General features: G+C 31.9%; 1 protein-coding gene across 1 annotated transcript; it reads right to left on the bottom strand.

Moving 5' to 3' along the window:
- Positions 1 to 16,184: 16,184 nt before the first annotated feature.
- LOTGIDRAFT_156623 (hypothetical protein) lies at positions 16,185 to 18,597 on the bottom strand (the record flags this gene model as incomplete). Its single annotated transcript, XM_009047255.1, has 3 exons — positions 16,185 to 16,261; positions 17,728 to 17,827; positions 18,337 to 18,597. The coding sequence occupies 3 exons, from the start codon at positions 18,595 to 18,597 to the stop codon at positions 16,185 to 16,187; spliced, it is 438 nt and encodes a 145-aa protein (XP_009045503.1).
- Positions 18,598 to 21,462: the final 2,865 nt, after the last annotated feature.

Raw genomic sequence — 21,462 nt, 5'->3', positions numbered from 1 at the left:
CTATAGAAGTTTGGAGAAAAAAAACAAAAATGGAATTTTGTTTTGTTTTATGCAACATTTCAATTTAAACCAATGATTGCTGTCACATAAAGCTGTCTATACCAGAATGATCTTTTAGAGAAAAACTGAAATGAAATGGAGCTTTTTCCACCTGATTGGAATATAAACATTTCCGTGTACTATGCAACTTTAACCCGTGATTGCTGTTGCATAAAGCTGTCTATACCAACAGGTTAAACACAATTGCCTTTTAGAGAAAAACTGAAATAAAATGGAGCTTTCAGCACCTGATTGTTGTCACATAAAGCTGTCTACATCACGGGTATTTCACAATTGTATTTCAGAGAGGAATTGAAATGAAAAGGAGCTTTCTGCACCTAATTTGACTAATGATTGGACATTTCCGTGTAGTATGCAATGGCGGAAACTATTCCAGTTCAGAACTGTTCTTCAATTCCGAATGATGAACGATTGATCTCTAATATGCACAGTCTGTAAATTATCCCATCTAAATGACTAGGCCCTGTTTCCCTTTGTCAGCCCTTTTGACTTACACCACTGACACAGGGTAAACCAAGTAGAAAATATTATCCCAATCTAAGCCAGGAATGGCCCTTATACCTTCAGGGTAACCAAGTGTTTCAAAGCAATTATTTTTCTTAATTTCCAGATATTCTTGGATCAGGTTTTGAATTATACACATTTGTAATTGTATCACCACTGAATTTAAGCCATGGATCATTTTAAATCATGATTAAGTAGAGGAGTATTCAAGTTGGCAGAAAGTTTGACAAATATCACAGTAGTCCTCTGAACTGACTTAAATCATGTTCAACTGCTGTTAACTATGTGTAATATGTATGGTGGATTATGTAGAACTGTGGTTAAGTATTGGTAATATATGGGATATGTAGAATGTTATATAATCACATGATACACCTACTATTTCTACCTTTAGATCTTTATCTAATATATTACCTGAAACTAGTTGGTCTGAAACTTACTGATTCTATACCTGGCCATTGAAAGTTATCAAACTAGTCTAAAACTAGCTGATTGTTAACTAGAGTATTGGTAATATATGGGAAATTTAGAATGTTATATAATAACATGATACACCTACTATTTCTACCTTCTATTTCTACCTTTAGATCTTTATCTAATATATTACCTGAAACTTATTGGTCTGAAACTGATTCTAGTTTATCTGGCTCTCTGTTAGTTTCTGCTAATTACTGGGATAGTTTGAAATTACTCATTTTTACCAAGCCCCTGATCAATTATTTCAAACTTGTTGAATCACTGATTTTTTTCTGACCTGTTTCTTCTTGGACAAGTTTGGAACTAATGCTTTTGTTTGGCATCTTGAGTTTGTTAGTTGAATGAGTATACAATAGATCATTACTTCAACTGAAACAAGTCAACTTTTAAGTCTTTTACATATTGTTTCAGAAAAACTGATAGAGAGTCAGCAAATTTAAGATTAATTTCTCTGGTACAAAAATCAACCTCTGATCCATTCTCATTTGCAGACAAAAAAGACTATCAAAGACTAGTATGTTTTGGACTAACAACTCTTCATACCTCTTCATAAAAACTGCTTAATTTACTTCAAATCATCTCCTTTAATTACCTCCCCTTTATTTCTAAGGATATTAAAGAGCTCTTATTGTAATTAGTCTTCTATTTATCTCTAATTAAACACAGGGGGTGCTTGTTATCTTTACATCAACAATTTTACTTTCTTAGTCTTTAAACAAAATATTGGCTCTTAAGCAACTACAGCTTTAATTCACTCTTGTGCAAATGACATCATATTCTTAGCATCAACATTTTTCTGAATATCATTTGAATATATTCATCCCTATTCACTTGAGTTTCCTTTTAAACACCTTTTAAAGGGAGTGATGCACAATTTATTTTGACCAATCTTTTAGCTGAGCCAATAAGTAATAGTGTTCACAGCTCATTGCAAAATTGTACCTTAAAATCCATGTGTGTCCAGAATTATCATTAGAATGTTAAAATGACGACTAGTCAATTTAAGATACTCTGTGATATATAAAAAAGACATATCTAGAAATAGTAAGTAAAATTCCTAGTTTGGAGTATTTTTAAAGAAATTATGTGATTTTCCAACATTCCTAGTACTTCTGAAAACTATTAACATATCTTCAAGACTAAAATCAATCCCCCAAAATGCTGCACCTGACCCTTTTACTCTTAAATCAATATAATAAAAACTTGATTAACAACCATAACTCAAAACTTCATTTTTGATCATATATTGCTAATGATCATTTGTCAAGTTGTGAAAAAAAACTCTAACCAAGATGAACAGTTACAGTTTCTTTTTTCAATCGAAAATATCTTCTTAAAAGTCTGTCAAGGTAGTTTCTTTATTTTCAAAAAATCATCAATTGAAATTGAATTTTATGAAGCGAAGTAAAATTTGACAAAGAGTATAGTTAAATTCCCTGAACATTTTAAACAGTAACAGTTTCTTTGTTCATTTCAGTAAATACGAAGATAAATGGAGAATTAAAAGATATTAATTATAAAGTGTAAAAGTATGCAGGATAATATCTCAAATTTCTCAACAATTTGTTCTATTTAGACAGCTGTACGCTAGAGAAAGAAAATCTATATATTTCAATTGAAGGGGTAAAATATGGGTTCTTTCACAGTTAAAATAATGAACGTTTATCATTTGGAAGATAATCACTTGGTGGTTATTATCGTTAATTAATCTTTATTTAGACAATAAACACCCATTACTACATCTCTATTAGATACATCTTGTAAACTGTTCTGGTATACGAACACTCTTCCTATCCTGATAGGGCCTATATCTGGGCCTTGATATGAATGGATGTTCATTTGACAGAACAGTGGAGACAAATAGTTACAGCTGTCTGAGAAATTATGTTCATTTGATAGAAATGGATGTTCATATCAACAGAACTGGATATTCATTTGACAGAACTGGCATTCATTTGACAGAACTGGCATTCATTTGACAGAACTGGCATTCATTTGACAAAACCAGATGTTCATGTTCATTTGATTGAACTGAATATTCAGAACTGGATGTTCATTTTTACAACTGGATTTTCATTAACAGAACTCGGTGTTCATTAGCAGAACTGGACGTTCATTAACAGAACTGGAATTTTACAGAATCTACCCTGCATAGTAGAAATAAAATGGAAAGGATAAAAGCCTGATGTCAATAAAATTATTTTACAAATTTATTACCATTTTGAAATCCTATGAAAGAAATAAATCTCAATTAGAAAATTTTTTTTATAAATCAACAAATGATAGTTTAAGAATTTATCTCAAATTGAAATTCTCCTGTTTTCATCAACTAACATTAGATTCTAATTGTTAAAAACAGCTTTGCAGAGTAAAGTGAAAAATAAAGAGTTGCAAAATGAAGTGCCAATGTCTATTAAGGTGTAAAATTAAAGACTCACAGCTGTTAGTTGAAATCTTACAAAGAAAATGTGGAACTGACAACAGGAATGACAAAAATTCATCTTCATAAATAAAATAGATGGTGGTACACTGAATCAAGTTTAATGACCTTTGTTAGAGGAGAAGCCATAGGATCTGAAGTGAGCTTATATGTTTTAGTAACTGAGCTATTCTTAGTTATCAGAAGCTGAGTTTCGGAAGCACTGGCACTGGCATCAGCATCTTTTATAGCATCCTTACAGACCTAACAGAGAGGGGTACCTCCACCCACACCCTTAAAATTTTGGGCTCCCTCTTCCGACTCTGAAATCCTTAATAACGCATGATGTCCAATGCCTCAGATTTCTTTTCCTTTTCTATACCCTTTTTTTTATATTCAATTTGGAATATTGAAAAATTTAAAATTTTCTTTATCAAAACATCCCGTCACTGTTGAATTTTTTTTTAGAATTCTCACCTACATTTCAGCTGATGAAGCTATACAGGTAATGAATCCTCAGAGCCTTAAACAGAAATTTATATTCAGTACATTCTGAAGTATGTACTTTCCTATTTAACCTAAATACAAGACAGACAATTTCAAGAATTTATTTTTCTTGCTTGAGAAATGTTTGTACAACTTTGTTTAAAAGGATTTAAAATTCAAATTTCAAAGCTTTCATACTGTGAAAAGATTATGTATTCAAATATTCATTCATTGTATACAAACTAGTATATTAAAAAAATAACACGAAATAATTCTCATGTAACAAGTCGTTCAGATTGAAGTGGTTAAATATTTTCTCAGGGATTTAAAGCCTTACCACCCATGGGTCCTAAACTCCGTTGGTTGAGAAAAAGCAACTTTGCCGAGCTAGTCGGAACTGGTCCCATAGGGCAACTGGATTCATTTAAACAGATGTAGCAGTCTAAAGACACCAACCCTTTAAAAAAAACCCACACCTGACACTTTTTGGTCCAAGAGCAATGTTCCTATGGTCACAATTTCTCACTCTCTGACCAAATAACCTCAGTTTTAAATACCAGACACATGAACATTGACTCACTGCCCACTTCTTACCCCTCAAATAATTTGGAGTTTTAAAAAAATCTAATGTAGAACAATAAAACTTTATCATGCTGATTTGTAACTCTCCAAATACCAGAAAAACTTCATAGGAATCATAAAGAATCACCTAAATTCCACATGAATGAAGCTTTACATCTTTAAAATTAGTCATTTTCCAAGAAATTTCTGACTTAAAGAAAAAAATCTATTCTGATGTATTATGTAGGGTATTGTCTGTAATTAAATTTATTATGACTTTGCGCTCCTTTCTTTGATTAAAAAAATTATCCCTGTAAAAAGTAGTGAAATATATCTCCAACATCCTTATTTCTGCAGTCAAGGTGTCATCCCAGACAAGAGTTCCAGATAGGGCTTTCAATTAATTTCTACCTCCATTATAATGTAGGGAAATATAACTCCATCGTCCTAATTTCTAACTCTGACCAAATAACCTCGGTATAAAAGTCAAGATGTCTGCAGATCATATTAATAAACCAGGTGTGAGTGCCATATTGGTGTCAAGTCTCTCAATACAATATCTCTCCAAATTTATTTTCCATCCCACAATCCTTGGTAACATCTTTATATTAAAGGAACACTTCCTCTTAGAATAAACTTATCTTAAAGGAATACCACCTTTAAGATGAAGATTAAAAAAATTGAAATTTTCAAACTTGACCAATAGGAGTCATTACTTTACCAAAATTACTTAGTTTTATATATGGTTAATAGAAGGATTCTGTTGTATACATGTAGTGACACTTGTGTAATCTTAAAGGAATACTACCTCTTAGAATTAACATAAAATTGAAATTCTCAAACTTGGTCAATATCAGTACTTATCCATCAGTGGACTTACCTGGTGTCATAAATATACCTTAGTTTTATCTATTCATCTATGGATTATGTTGTATAGTTATGACCATTGATGAATCCATTGATCCATTGATGAATATATATTCTTACTGACAAATTTTGAGATTAATTTTATGTCCATCTAAGAGGATGTATTCCTTTAAATAACTCTCTACTCACACCAAGACTCATCGTTTTTTTTTTTTCAAAAGTTCTGTAGAATAACACTTGAAATACTATTTAGAATTATATAAGCAAAGACATGTGGTAATTATTACTAGAAGGTAAATAAATGCCTTGAATATATTTCAATATTGAATTTGAATGGAAGTATATAATTGAAGTCCAAGAGTTCTTTCCTCTTAGCCCTATTACCTTCCTTCAATTAGCTGAACAACAAAAGTACCGGTTAACTCCATGTAAATTCTATGTCATTCTGTTATAACAAAATATCAAGGCTTTATGGTGGTACAGACTGATAAGATTCTTCATATTAGGAAATCAAAAAGCTTTGAGCCACTGTATGAGCCAAATTTCAATAAGAAATAAGAAAAACTTTATTAATTTAATTTTCAAACTGTTTATGGTTTTAATTAATATTTAAACTGGAGTTCACACTTAATTTGCCCTCAACTACAACCAGAGTTAATTGGGGAACATTCGATATAGACATATCCTAAAAGATAAGACAGTGCTGTAAATTAGTTAGCCAGAACATGCACTCAACTGGCTCCAAGCAGCTAGTTAATGACTTACATGTGAACACTTTTAAAGTATTTAGTAAACTTAATGAAAAACTTAAACTATCTTAAATCAATTGTGGATTTCAAATTCAAGTGTTCCTATAAAGTTTTTCATTTTCTTGAATTTTGTCAAATTTATAAGACCTCAAATAGCTTGTGTCAGACATTTTAATGATTTAATCACATTTATTACAAAATATAAGTGCTGCATTGGATTATTGAGAAAGGTATATGCTCACAAATCAGAAAGCTGGGAAATCAAAATATACATATCTTTAATACTGGCTTAACCAGATGATAAAATGTGTGCCTCATTTGAAATACTCTCACACCTTAGCTTGGATAAATTGACTTGTTTTATGGTTTCAAAGACACATTCTGACACCAAGATGATAATTGACCCTTCCAGGAATTTAAAAAGAACATAAAGAACCAGTTTCTTGTTAAGATGCTCATCAGCATGAAAGTGACCAGTAATAAATCTATTATTAAGTGGACTGAACTCACAATGACCAGTGTCCAGCTCTTATCAGAAACTAATAAAAAACATGTTGGATGTTATCTTAATGGCCCAGATATATTTTACTCTCTATCCACTTTATATACTCAATGGTCCACTAATGCCAAACATAAATTGCTTACCAATTAACGTCTTACTTGTACTTTGTTTGAGGACTTTATGTTTTACATGATTAATAACCCTTTTTCAAAGTAAAATTCCAGTCAAGATTCACTTTGATTCACAGTGTATTTAAAGGGATTGTAAAAAGGTTTTCTAAATTTTGTATGTGTATCAGGGATTCTGATAGCATCCGTTTGCACCAGTCTAATTTTCAGTCTGATGTCTGTAGCTCTTGCAATTTCACCTAAAAATATGAATAGTTACGCCATAAAACACTGAGCTTTAGTGGAATTGGGAGATGCTATCAGTGTCCCCTACACACATAAAGGTTTGAAAACCTCTTTACAATCCCTTTAACTATTTGTACAACCTGCTTCAAATAACATGGAATCTTGCCTGATATTCAAGGCTATTAATCATGCGAAAATCTCATCCAAAGAATGGCAAAATCAGGAGTAAAACTTGTATCTTAAATGAGTAGAACCATTAAGTTTTTCGATAAGAGTAAGCATGGTCTATTAGTCGTTGTGTATTTTATAAGCTAATGTTAAATTACCAAATGACCTGATTTTTATTCAGAATTGATAAAATTCAAATAAATTCTCAGAAATTTTCAAAATAAGGCAATCCCTATGAATCTTGGATTAAAACAAATCTGTGCTATAAGGATTAATATTAAAATAGGTATGTGGAGGTTGTTTGATTGAGAAGGGCCAGATTATGTGTTGATATCTTCTACTATCAATACAATAGTATCAAATGGTCAACTAATAATACATTTATCAGGTTCATATCACAAACTGACCAATTTAACTGGACATTATCAGTTAGAGGTATGGTGATAGAATTTGTCTACAGTATCATTAATATGTCACCACCCTTGTAAATTAATTTATTCTACAACACAGGCACTTGTAAACTGTGAATTCTACATCACATGCATTTGTAAACTGAAAATTATTAAACCATAGGCATTTGTACATAGAGAATTCTGCAACACAGGCACTTGTAAACTGGGAACTCTACATCACAGGCATTTTGTAAACTGACAATCATTAAACCATAGGCATTTGTACATAGAGGATTCTGCAACACAGGCACTTGTAAACTGGGAACTCTACATCACAGGCATTTGTTAACTGAAAACTTTTAAGCCATAGGCATTTGTACATAGGGGATTCTGCAACACAGGCACTTGTACACTGTGAATTCTACAACACAGACATTTGTAAACTGAAAATTATCAAACCATAGGCACTTTTACATAGAGAATTCTGCAACACAGGCACTTGTAAACTGGGAACTCTACATCACAGGCATTTGTTAACTGAAAACTTTTAAGCCATAGGCATTTGTACATAGGGGATTCTGCAACACAGGCACTTGTACACTGTGAATTCTACATCACAAGCACTTGTCAACTGAAAATTCTAAATTATAGGCACATGTAAGAAAAATTCTTCAAAAATTGCACTTGTCAGCTGGAAATCGAGATGTGGCTCTTTAATGACTAAATATTTTCAGATTTAAATATTTTTTGCTTATATCTTTCTGTAAATGTTTTAAGAAAAAAATTTGCAATGCCAAAATTATTCTGGACTCCGAATCATCTGGACATTTTTTGCTTTGATTTGACATAACTGGCAAATGCAACCAATTGATAACCCTGTTTGGAAACAAAAGTAAGTCTGGATGAGTTGATGTTTTCTAACATTTTTGAATAATAAGCTTATATCACAACATATTTGTCTCAAAATCCATTAAAACAGCAGTCAATCTTACCCAAGATCTGCTTAGCTGAAATTATTATCATCATTATTTGAATACAAATGCCTGTGTTGTAAAGCCTCTCCCTGCATGGGGTCTCCTATTATTATTTTATTATGTAAATTACTAAATAAGTCATTGTTTGTTAAATATTTTCAAGCCATGAGCTTCATCTAACCACATCATCTCCAATTATGGAAATTTCTGAAGTGAAAATTTATACTTAGGTAACTTAATCTATGAAATTTTTTTTTATATCATTTAATGGAAATTCTAGAAATTTCATAAAACTCGGTCAAAAATAGCTGAAATTCAGAACAATCTAGTAAAATGAGTATAGATTTGAGTCAGTCGAGACCTTTTGTGTTAACCACAGCACAAGCATTCCTAAGAAACTGAAGCATCAACAGAAGGCTTTCAGGGAGGGTGGAGGAATACTATTGTGCTGGATGAGAAAATTCACTGTTGAAGGGATCTAGTCACCTAAATATAGAGCTTAACTCCGCTAACTGTATGAGGTCTACTTCTGGACTTCACAGACTTTCTATTGAAGCCCCTGATTGGTTGTATTTGCTTGCATAAATCTAATCAATTCGCTTCATTTACAAACTTCCATCATACAATAAAGATGGCTGTTGCAGTCAAGGTATGAATACAAATTCGTACTAGGTTGACATTGTGAAGATGATATAACTTCAGTGACATCTATTCTTTGCACACAGAAAAAGGAACCTCACAAAAGATGTCAGTTCTGTAGGTCTCAAAAGTAAACTGGTCTTTTTATGTATCACAGCTATCTCAAATAAGAGAATATTTCATGCATATAGAACAAGAACAGAGCATAGAGAGAGGATAGGCACTTTTTTGTATCACATCTTTCTTAAATAAGGGATTTCATTGTATGCACACAGAAAAAGGGATGCTAACAAAAAGTGTCAGTAGGTTTAAAAAATAATCAGGATTTTAAGGATCTTGAAATAAGGGACCTTTATTTGATATTTATATAGAAAAAAGAACAGAGGATTGGTTCTGTCATTGTAGCTCAAAATTAATACTGTTGCTTCAATCAGCTTTTTCAATGACAACGTCTAAAACTCATAACAATAATAATGTCTTTTTTCATTGTCTGCATTTCAAATTGAAATAATTGAAGGAAACAAGAAATTAAATAGCTACAAATGCAACAAAATATGCAAAGTGACAGCAGTTTTGTTAAATTTTAATCCATTTTAATTTCCATAAATATAATTACAAGTCTTGAGCCATAAATGTCAATCAAGCCTGTGTCCCCTACTGATATTTTATACTGAGTTTTCAATTAAATTTTCACAACCAATAAAACTCTACCCCACTCCATGCCCTTTAATACATTTTAATTCATTTCAATTCAATGACTGAAATCTTATATACAGTACAATAATTTCCTTCCCTTCTATATTAAATCGTCATGTACCACATTGCATTTCAAAATCTTTTCAAACCAAATGTTAGCTTTGTTCAAATCTAAGCCAAAACTGTCTGTCTAGACACTTTTTAGAACTCTGTTAAAATATTTAATCTTCACCTTGTGGATTTACAAGAAATTGATAATCATATATAAATAATAGACTATACTTAAAGATATTAATCTCTATTCTAAACTTACAGTTTTATAAATAGGTTGTCTACTGAAATATCACCTGTAGATTTACCTGAGATCAGTTCAAATACCTGTACATCAAAATAATTTAATTTAAACTCTTAAAGGATGAAATCTCTGTCCAAATTACTCTATTATAAACTTGTAAAAGGTGCAAACTCTGTACATCAAAATATGTTGAAATATAAACTTAAAGAAGGTGAAAACTCTGTACAAAAACTTGTACATCAAGTAAGTTACTTGTACATCAAAATAGTGCAAAAAATTGCAAAAGATGCATTAATTGTATGGTGCAAATTGATGCTATCAGTGTGAAAACCTCTTTACTTTCCCTTTAAAACACTTAACACACAAATATAAAGGATGAAATCTCTGTTCCAATGTACATCAAAATAACCTTCATTAAAATCTCAAAAGATGAAATCTCTGTACAAAAACTAACTATCAAACATGGTTAACAAACGATATATAAGGGGTGCAATATGTGCACCAAAATAAGTAAAATATCTGTTCATAAAAAAACCTTTAATTCAAATTCTTCACTGCAAATTGCACAATACTAGTTCAAAATACCTTTAATTTCAACTCACAAAAGGTGTTGAAGTTATACCTATAATCATTTAAATTTAAGAGCCAGATAAACCATTTCAATATATCTTTCAATTTGAACAACCACAGAGGAAAGTTCTGTATGCCCTTGGGTTAAAAAAATCTTTCTTAATACAAATATTTGTCATTTTTTTTTCTTATGATGATGCAACTTACAGTTTGAACTTCAAGTTTTTTCAAGTTTATCATAAGATATTAGGAAGAGATTGATAAAAGTTTATAAGTTTGATAAAATGATGGCTAGATTCCAACAGTTAGTGGTCGGCCTATCTGACTACCGTCAAGACAAGGTTATCAGGACAGCATGCCATTTGTTACTATCTCTCTCTACCTTTCCTCAAGGTGTTCCTAACATTCTATGAATAATAAACAATGGTCTACCATCATACATATCTCTTTAATCCCCTAATGGCATAATGTAAACTAGAGGCGTTAGGTTTCATAAATATCTCAACTATCGGAAAGGGATGCTGACAATGGTATATCTTTTAAAATTGCTCTATAATCATGTAATGGCATAATGTAAACATGAGGCGTTAGGTTTCATAAATATAACCAAATTTCAGCTATCTGAACAATCTGAAAGAGGTTTTGAGTTGACTAATCAAGCTGCATAGTGGCATAACGTATTCTGCAAGATTGGGCATTCTAAAAAAAACACCAGTCATGGGGTTAGTGGTTGAAACTGGCAGATAAAAGGGTGAAGTAGGCCTACCTCAAATCCACGAAATCATGAATTTCAACACGGTGAAAGTTGAAACTGCAAATTTCCCTCCAAAACATATTAAAACACAGAAGCACTGAGACTGTCCTTTCTGTTTGAAAACATCAGATTTAATGAATAAAAATAAAGAGACATCTGAAGTAATGAATGTTCAGAGTGATGAGATCAGATACCTGGTAGGTGAGTTGAACAGAAGCTCATCAATGAATTAAGTATAAAGAAGATAGAACAGGGTGAACCGATTTGAGTTGATTGTTAATATTTGTGACTATGTGTTCAGTGTGTAGATTTGAGTTGATTGTTAATATTTGTGACTATGTGTTCAGTGTGTAGATTTGAGTTGATTGTTAATATTTGAGACTATGTGTTCAGTGTGTAGATTTGAGTTGATTGTTAATATTTGTGACTATGTGTTCAGTTTGTATGTTTGTAATCCTTAAAGCAGTGCTGAAATATTATAATCCAGTACACTATTATTAGCTATTTGAAAGAGGTTTTGAGTTGACTAATAGCACAGTGGCAAAATATATTCTACAAGTTAATTAAAAAAAAAATAACACTTAAACAACCATAATTCCCTCCCTGAAACTACCTGTATGCCTACAGACTAATCATCTTCACAATGAAATAATGTCAAACTTGTATGTACAATAGCCAGATTGGTTTGTACGCTAACAAATACAGCCAATCAGATTATGGTATGGCTACGTGTTTACCGTCTTTCTGTTGAAGATTCTGATTGACTGGATTCCTTAACTTTATTTACAAACTTCTGTGTCTGTGACACAAGAAAGTTGCTATTGCAGTCAAGGTATAAGACGAAGTAATAACTTGACATTGTGAATATGAATACAATATCATTAATCATTCTACTCCTTGACATTATGCATGCTGTTTCAGAATGTCAATCTATTTTTTGATCAATCAAATGTTCAATCAAGATTTCAATCAAATAATCCAGTAGATTAAATCAAATAATCCTTCTGATTTTATCTAGAGCTCTAACTAAAAGCTTTTAACTTGACTGCAGAAAGTTTCTTTGTTTTCTTGCAACTAGCTTATAGCCTGATATCAAAGGCCTTTCATATAGGAGCTCTCTTTAGAAAAATTTGTTGTGGTTAGGGCTCTTTTCAGAAAAAGGGTAACCTCTTTACCATTTCTATTCTTCAGTATACATGTGCCCCCACCCTTTTTCTTAAAGAATTATAGTATAGTAATTTGTTTAACTACCTCATGCAAGATTTTCAAGTTTTAAGAAATAAGATTTTTGCTCTCGAAATAGAACTCATTATTCTTTTGGTCTAATTTTAATCTGAACGGTTCAGAGTAAACTATTAAATAGCCAATAGTCCTTGGTAGAAGCTTAATATTAAAAAATACATTGCTCAAATACATGTACTAAAACATTAACTTTTTTTTTTTGGATTGTAATGTCTATTGGCTATAAGGGGCAGAAAGGAAGACAGGCCTATTGCTGGGTACTCAGGTACTTATCTTGGTGCGCATCGGTAATATATGGCCTAATTTTGTAATAAAGATATTATTATTATTATTATTATTAACTGTGTTATAATGAAACAAAAATTCTAGCTGCAGACTAGCTTCACTTTCAATATTCAGAAAAGGTTATCAACCAAGAAATTCAATCCTAGACTCAGAAGAGAAGCCAAAACAATCCTGAATGAAATGAAATTGGTGAATATTTCACTACCATAAATCATTTATCAGATTCTCAAGTTCAATATTATGACTAGCAGTGTTATAAATCTACTAAATGCTTCAGATAGACAGAAGCTCTTTATATCTTATAAATATAAACAAATATCTACTAATCTTTACTGAGGTATAAATCATTCAAGTGAAGAGAAGTTTTGATTGATTTTACTCATTTAAAGGGACACTGTTGTTGAAACTTTTTCCTTTACCAACAAGTAAAACTGAATTATAGCTTATCATTGCTTATTTGAGAATTAAAATTTGACATCCAATTTTCAATAAAAAACAAGAACAAAGTTCTTTACTTGATAACGTTACCTGTATGTGTTCCGAAACATAGTATGTAATACATGCAGAAGTAGTATATCTACATATATTGTATAAATATTTGCTTCACTACCTGATAAATCTCAATTTGAGTTATCTTGGTTATCCATATCTCATTTCAGAAAGAAAATTTGATGTTTGCTTTTCAACTGAATACTATTTAGTAAATGATGTACCTCAAATTTATCCTCAGCCTGTGCTTTCATAATTTCAATTATATATTGGTATAACAACCACTTTCAAACCAAAATGATTTGATCCTCAATTGACAATACACCCCAGTTATCAAGTGTATTGTAACATGGAAAAATCAAATTTAACAGTGATCGTGTTTGATCTTAAACAACTTAACATCTCAACTATTTCAATGTCAATACTTTACATACTTAGAATACCAAGTACGATTCTTCAACTTGTACACTGACATAGTCTTTATTTGTTTTCGCTACTCTAAAAGTTGGGCAATTCCTTTTATATTTAGCTTAGGAGCACCTAAAGCATTTGCTAAATTTTTTATGTATATTGGGGGCACTGATAGCATCAATTTGTAACATTCCAATTTTCAATCATATGTCTGTCGTTCTTGCAATTCCACTAAAACTAAGCGTTTGATGGACTTCGCGATTAGTGACGTAATAAAATGCTTAGTTTTAGTGGAATCGTAGGAACCACAGACATCTGATTGAAAATAAGAATGGTACAAATTGAATTTTAAAAAAAACTTCTTTACAATCCCATTAAAATTCATAAATTGTTCATATAAATATTATGAACAAATTCTGAAATTTAGAGATAAGTCTCAACATCTTCCTAACTTTTTCACTGTGAAATTAATTAAAAAATTTGTAAATTAAGGAATGTAGGATGTAAAACTCCCATTTCTAATTGACATGTACGTTTCAGAAACTCCAGTTAACATCTTTTTATTTTAATATATTTTCAAAATAATTAAATTAAATTAGAAATATGGCATGTTGAACTCATTCTTCTATATGAAACTCAATATAACATCTATTCATTTTTAAAATTTTAAAATAATTTGAATCTGATAATAAACTAGAGATTTCAGTAAATGTTAGGAGCCTAGACATGATTGAATTAAAGATTGAGTAAAATTGGATGAAATGGACAATTAGTGGTATAATTTACACAGTATGAATTGACATTTATACACATGGTCTTATTGTCTAGCACCCTTCATCACTCTAGTGTATTTACTACATTGTCAACAACATAGATATATAACTCGGGTGTTGGGCTGGCCTGTTGTCAAATAATTTATAACTTGCAATTAACATGGGCCCAAAGAACACTAGATCAAGAAGAAGAAGAACTGTACAGGAGAAGAACTATATTAACGAGATGAACTTTACAGAGGAAGGGCACTAGATAAAGAAGAAGAACTACAGAAGAAAGATGAAGAAGAACTGTACAAAAGAAGAACTACAGTTGAAGAACTATACTAAGGAGAAGAACTGTACAGAAGAAGAATTACACATGAACTATACTAAGGAGAAGAACTGTACAGAAGAAGAATTACAAATGAACTATACTGAGGAGAAGAACTGTACAGAAGAAGAACTACAGATTAAGAACTATACTAAGGAGAAGAACTGTACAGAAGAATTACAGAAGAAGAACTATACTAAGGAAGATGAAGAACTATACTAAGGAAGATGAAGAACTATACTAAGGAGAAGAACTGTACAGAAGAAGAATTACAGAAGAAGAACTATACTAAGGAGAAGAACTGTACAGAAGAAGAATTACAGAAGAAGAACTATACTAAGGAAGATGAAGAACTATACTAAGGAAGATGAAGAACTATACTAAGGAGAAGAACTATACAAAAGAAGAATTACAGAAGAACTATACTAAGGAGAAGAACTATACAGAAGACAAACTTTACAGAAGAAGAATGAGGTATCATAAGACAGAGAAAAGGAAACAGAAGAAGCCATGGGAGCATGTCTCTTGCCCATAAGTAAAGTCTTAATGGTTTGTAAATATTTATTCTCAGTACCATGCAATTATCTAACACGTACCTTTACCATTGACATTAAAATTTTGCTATTTGTGACAACAGGCCCAAGAAAAAATGAATAAAGTAAATCCCATATTTAAAATTTTGTAGTCTTGTCTACAAGTAACATGTAGTCTTTAATTACCAGTTGATAAGTAGGTAAGAATATACAATATAATGGTGTTGACATGACAGATAAGAACTTTTCATGTCATTTACAAAATTCTTCAACCAATTCTCTGTTTAACAGTTTATTGTTAAAGAAATCAGATATTTCTATCACAATAGAAAGAATGTAACGGTGTTGTGAGGCTCAGATGTGCATATTGTACAGCCAAAACATACTTTTTAAGTAAATTGTACAATATGAATAGAATTCTCAGAGCTCACACTACACATTGCTGTCAATTTGGGGGCTATTTACACAATTATAAACACTTTTTAACACTGTTTCCACTGAGGGAAAAGCCGGATTTAAGCTAGCTTTCGTGTGTTTCCACTGAGCAAATTGCGGAACCATAAACCTCTCTTATTATCGAGGGCCAACTAAAAGCTAGCTTAAAGCCCACTTTCACTTAACCAGTGGAAATGCTATGAGCTAACTTTACTTTACAATTCTCAGTGGTTAGTATCAACATGATGCATTGAGCCCAGAATCTAATGATTCACCACTGCCAACAATACCATCTAAAGAAGATCCAGCTAGTTCTTGAAAATTAACAAAGATAAATATCCAGATTTTAAGTAATAAAGGATTGGACAATAAAACAAAATTGACATACAGAAAGTAATTTTACAGGCTCTTCAGACTTCAGAGCCATTGTAACACTCTAAGCATTTAAAAGTACTGTAGCACTATGCTATATGAAGAAGCTTATTAGTGAATGTCCAATCTGATCCAGATATGGATGACATATAAAATAGTCTCATATACTTATACTAAGTATAACAAAAAGATATGTTACTTCTCTTATCCTATTCTATATAATTGTAATTACAGAAATATTTCTATATCTCTCTGTAATTAATGCACTAAGTACTATTCATAACAGTATAACAATTCTTGTTATCATTCATAAGTAGGCCTATACATACATTAACTTAAACAAAACAGATATTTAAAGTAATGTTGAAGGTTAAAGTGTTCATTGTCTATGCAAAGCATAGCATGTAAAAACATTATGTACCGTGTTGCAGATGTAAGTGGTAGATGCTGCTGGATAGTAACAAAGTGCTATGCAGGATCAATTGTTTGCTAAACTAAAAGTGGCATAGCGATTTCATTGACAGGGGGGGCACAAAATTTTCTAATGTGGGAAGCTGAAGAATACATCTTAAGCTATTTTGAAAGTGAAAGTAGAATAAATTTTTCATTTTTAACTTTGAACATATACTGTGTAAGTTTCAAGTCTTGTGTGTATGTGTTTCGCTTTTCAAGTGTAAATTGTGCTTCTGCCATGAAACTGGATCAATTCTTATGAAATCTTCTGAATTAAGTGTTTCAGTTAACTGATTTGTCAATCACTTTAATCGATTTTACAAATAAATTTGTGTCTATTTGCTGCTGTTATGTTTAAGTGGGCATAGTAAATCTTAAGTGCTAAAAATGTAATTGTGTGTCTGAGATAGAGCTTAATCTTGTCAGGTGCACTCATTTATTGAAAGTTCCAATACTCTACTTTTGGCTCTGTAGTAATAGTAATGGAGGTACTTTCATCTGTAGGGTGATCTTATATTTCAGATTCCAATACCCTATATCTGACTGAATAAAAAATATCTACAGCATTTCCGAAGTGAGTAGTACATGTAATGGTGGTAATTTAAACTGAAGGGTGATCTTATATTTGTAGTTCCAATACCCCATTTAACAGAAAAAATACTCTACAGGGTTTCCAAAGAGAGCAGTAATGGAGGTACTTTGAACTGTTGGGGGATCTTATATTTGAAGTTCCAACCAAAGAGAGCAGTGATGGAGGTACTATTATGTGTTGCCTGATGTATAAAATAAAGTAGAGGTAATGTAGGTGTGTCTGTAGTGTCAGATCTAGAATCAATGTGACACAATACAAGCTTGGAGAATGTATGTTTATAATTAATGAACATGGATGCGGTGTGTAACTATTGTGTACTAGCTAATTTCTACATGTAAAATTCTGATTAACTACATTACTTACCTGCTGGGCAGTGACACTCCGTCGCTCGTTTTTTAAGAATTCTAGGGGTTGGCTCTTTTTGAAGCCATGTTTTCTCCCGATTGGAAAGTTTGGAAATTCGCTGAAAAAAAATTTAACAAAATGATGGCTTTTATAACTTTTTACGATTTTTGGAGTGGGGGGATCAATGTTTTACTTTGAATGCATTAATAAATCGTCTTGCAAAAATCTATCTAGCCCCTTGATATAAGACTCAGACTAACCTAACTCTCAGGATCTTCGATCAAAATTCAGGATTTCAACCAAACGACTTAACTGTATTGACATGTATTGCAAAAGACAAAACAGATAAATCCCCGGGGGTTCATGAAAATTTGGAAATCCAAATTAACAGCGCAAAAAAGGAAATAAAACGGACTAATATTAAAGACTTTCAAAGCCTTATGTACAAATCAAAATTAATCTTTTTGCAAAATTTCAATAAATCGAAATTTTATTATATAATCCTACGGTAATACAGAACTATGAATGAAAGATGATATTTTCAATTTCCGATGAAAAACAATAAGGAGCGCAAAAAGTTTAATAATGCAAAAAAACTTAAAATTAAATTAACGATAACTCTCTTACCTCATTTACTAATTTTTCCAATTTAGTTTCCAGATAATTATCAATATCCAATTTAGAAAAGGAATTAGCACATTGTTTTTCTAGAGAGTAAACTCTGGATTCTAAAGAGATTATAGTATCCTGATACGATAAAACGGTCCACATCATGAACGGAATTAGTAAAATGAGCAAAGAAATTCCAAGAGCTGCGAAAATCCAAAATATTATCCTAGAGCACGGGTTCCGAGGCTTTTCTGCCTCCGTAGTCCCCTTTTTCTCCATTATGGAGATAGAGAATTATCACTTATAAAATTTGCTATCCTGTATGCGGTTATAAGCACAGAGTGAATATAAGATATAACGGGCGACTTGAAGCAACCATGAAATATAGTTTACCGTTAGAGTCGAGTCGACAGTAGGCTCAGCCTATCTACTATACACCATCTAATATGGACTGGTCCATACGTTACTTAAAGGGGTTCTACCGTCATCACACTCATAATCAGGGGCACGTGTAAATCTTACACTTTACAGGTATATTAAAGGAATTTATTAGGGCTTGCTTTAAGCAGATGCTTGTCATTTTCCTACTTACCTGGACTAACCTAACTGTACTTTGATGGTCCGATCTTTCAACATATTGTTAAAGTGTGCTGCATTAAATTGAAAAATGTCACATTTTAGAAAGACAAAATATTTTAAAAATTTGATACTATTTCATTAGAAGTCTTTTGTAAGATGTAAAATTTTATATTTATGGGAAAATTCTCTTACAAAGGTGTATATTGGCATTTCTAATGATAGGCTACTGTACGTAAGCAGTAGGACGCTTAACTCTTCAGTTCAGAGTTCCGACTTTCATTGCGATTTTTTAAAAAGAATAAATTTGCATGAAATTTGGCCACGAGAAGCTGAGATTTCGTTTTAATTACCATTGTAGTTATCTCTTCGTCTCAGATTATTGAAAAGAACATCTAAAATCACAGTTCAATTATGAGATGTATACTTCCCAATAGTTGTACATTAAAATATTTTAAGTAAATCTTGAATGAGAGAGTAAAATCTTGAATGAGAAAGAAATCCTTATAAAATAAATAAAAGGATGCTTTACTGAAAGTATAGTAGGCTAAATAGTGAAGGCGAAGAAATCAGGACATGTCAAAGAAAGTGACCAACTTGATAATCGAAAATATTATATAAACAGTTAATCCTTTAATCCTACTGTCAAGATAAACATATATGTCAGTATTTATGATATTACTTGATATAATATAATATCTTTATAGGTCTAGGTAATATAAGCATCCAATTACCATAGGGGCCTATTCTTCAAATCAACTTTACTGATACTGCAGTCTGGCATGAAAAAAGTGTTAACTCTTCTGATTCAGATGAGTCAATGAATCGAGGTTCTGTGTGCTTCAGACAGCATGAAAAGAGGTCCATGAAAAGAGGTTGGTTAATTCTAATTTTCAATGGGTTAGCGAAGCAGATATTCTCTTCCTCCTGAAACTCTACGACTGGGTTTACCAACTCGACATTCAGATAGAGAGTTCACATAGTTAATAGACGTGATGTTTGTTTCGTAGGTCTCTTCACGTACAGATGTAATATGCTACCGAAATAATTGATATATCTATTACTGACTATTTGATATAAGCTGAAAATAGCTCGGTATTTAACATTACAATGGAAAAAGATAGAATTCGTCACCTGTATATGTTGAGGTGAAATTACTATTATCTTAGGTCGCCTTTTCTTTAAAGGGATGAAGTTACGGAGAGAAAACCAAAATTCTCATTTCAACAAATTATGATATGCTCTTTATACAAGTATTTTATTTGACGTTCATGTAACAAAAGGTATGGCAAGTTGAAAATTCCACAGGATCTGACTTTTAAAAAACCGTGCCAACACAATCTGCTCTTTAGCTCTAAAAGTGGACAAGGTAATCTCGTATGTAATTGGCCGTAGGGAAATGAAGGCAAATGCCTCACTGTCGAAATGACGACCAAACTTTTGAAGGGTCTTTCTTCAATTAGTTGAAATATAAATCCTGATCCTGTTTCTCTCATTTTAACTTGGATGGAACTTTTTACTTGGCCTACAAGTATGGCAATACAATCTGCATGCTCTCTAGCTGTATGTCTACATTGGACAATATATTCTCGTCAAAGGAACAGATACGTCATTTCGGGGGTTGATTTGAGTCTTGAATACATGCAAATAGTCTTCAGAAGTACTAGAAATGTACAATGCATAATTCCTTTACAAGTATACCTCAAACTATGAGTTTCACTTTCTTTTTCTATATATGTCATTTTTTTTTATAGATTGCAGAGTTTCAAGAAAAGATTAGTCGTCATCATTTAAACTTTCAATTTTCTAGAAACACATGGATTTGAAGGCTCAAATTTTGACGATGAGCTGTTAACACTATTACTGATTAGCTTAGCCTAAAAATTCCCGTTTCTGAGACTAAAGTAAGATTGGTCTAAGGGGTGGCGAATCTGCCCCTTTAACTCCAGTAAAGTGTTTTGAAAAAATGTTGAGGTCGTCTGAAGTTAGTCTGGGAGAATCATATTATATCACCTTCAAAAACTCACATACTTATGTATTTTCCCATTGTCTTTTAACGACGCAATATAATGCTTTTGGCAAGCCGAGATTTAATTTCACTGTAGGTTTGATACAAAAGATGTATATTGGCGTTCCGCCCTAGAAAATAGATACGGGTACAGGTAAACAAAATATATATCTTTTCTACGTCTTCAACCCTTTTTGGGGTACTAATTCAAGTGATCTTGTTATCTAATTACAGCCGAAACTATATGCCTCACTTTTTAGAATAAAAATTCGGCGCCCTGTTTGTCTACTGTTAAATATAAACGGATAAGTATTCGTGTTCAGAGTAGAATTTCGATATCCTGTTAGTCTTCGGGTGAATAAAAAACGCGCACTATTTCAAGGAATATTGGTATCTAATGATAGCTTTAACCCACTGAGACTGAAAGAACTATTCCTATTACTATTTAAAATGGAATTCGGCGCAGAGTTCATCTGCGATTAAATACAAACGAGGAATAACATGTGAGAGTTGCATGTGAAATTAATCCGAGAAATGATACGGATATTTATAATTAATTG

This window comes from Lottia gigantea (genome assembly GCF_000327385.1).
Source record: "Lottia gigantea unplaced genomic scaffold LOTGIsca_11, whole genome shotgun sequence".
NCBI lineage: Eukaryota > Metazoa > Mollusca > Gastropoda > Lottiidae > Lottia > Lottia gigantea.
The sequence above is the reverse complement of the archived record's forward strand: the minus strand, read 5'-3'. Positions and strand labels throughout refer to the sequence as shown.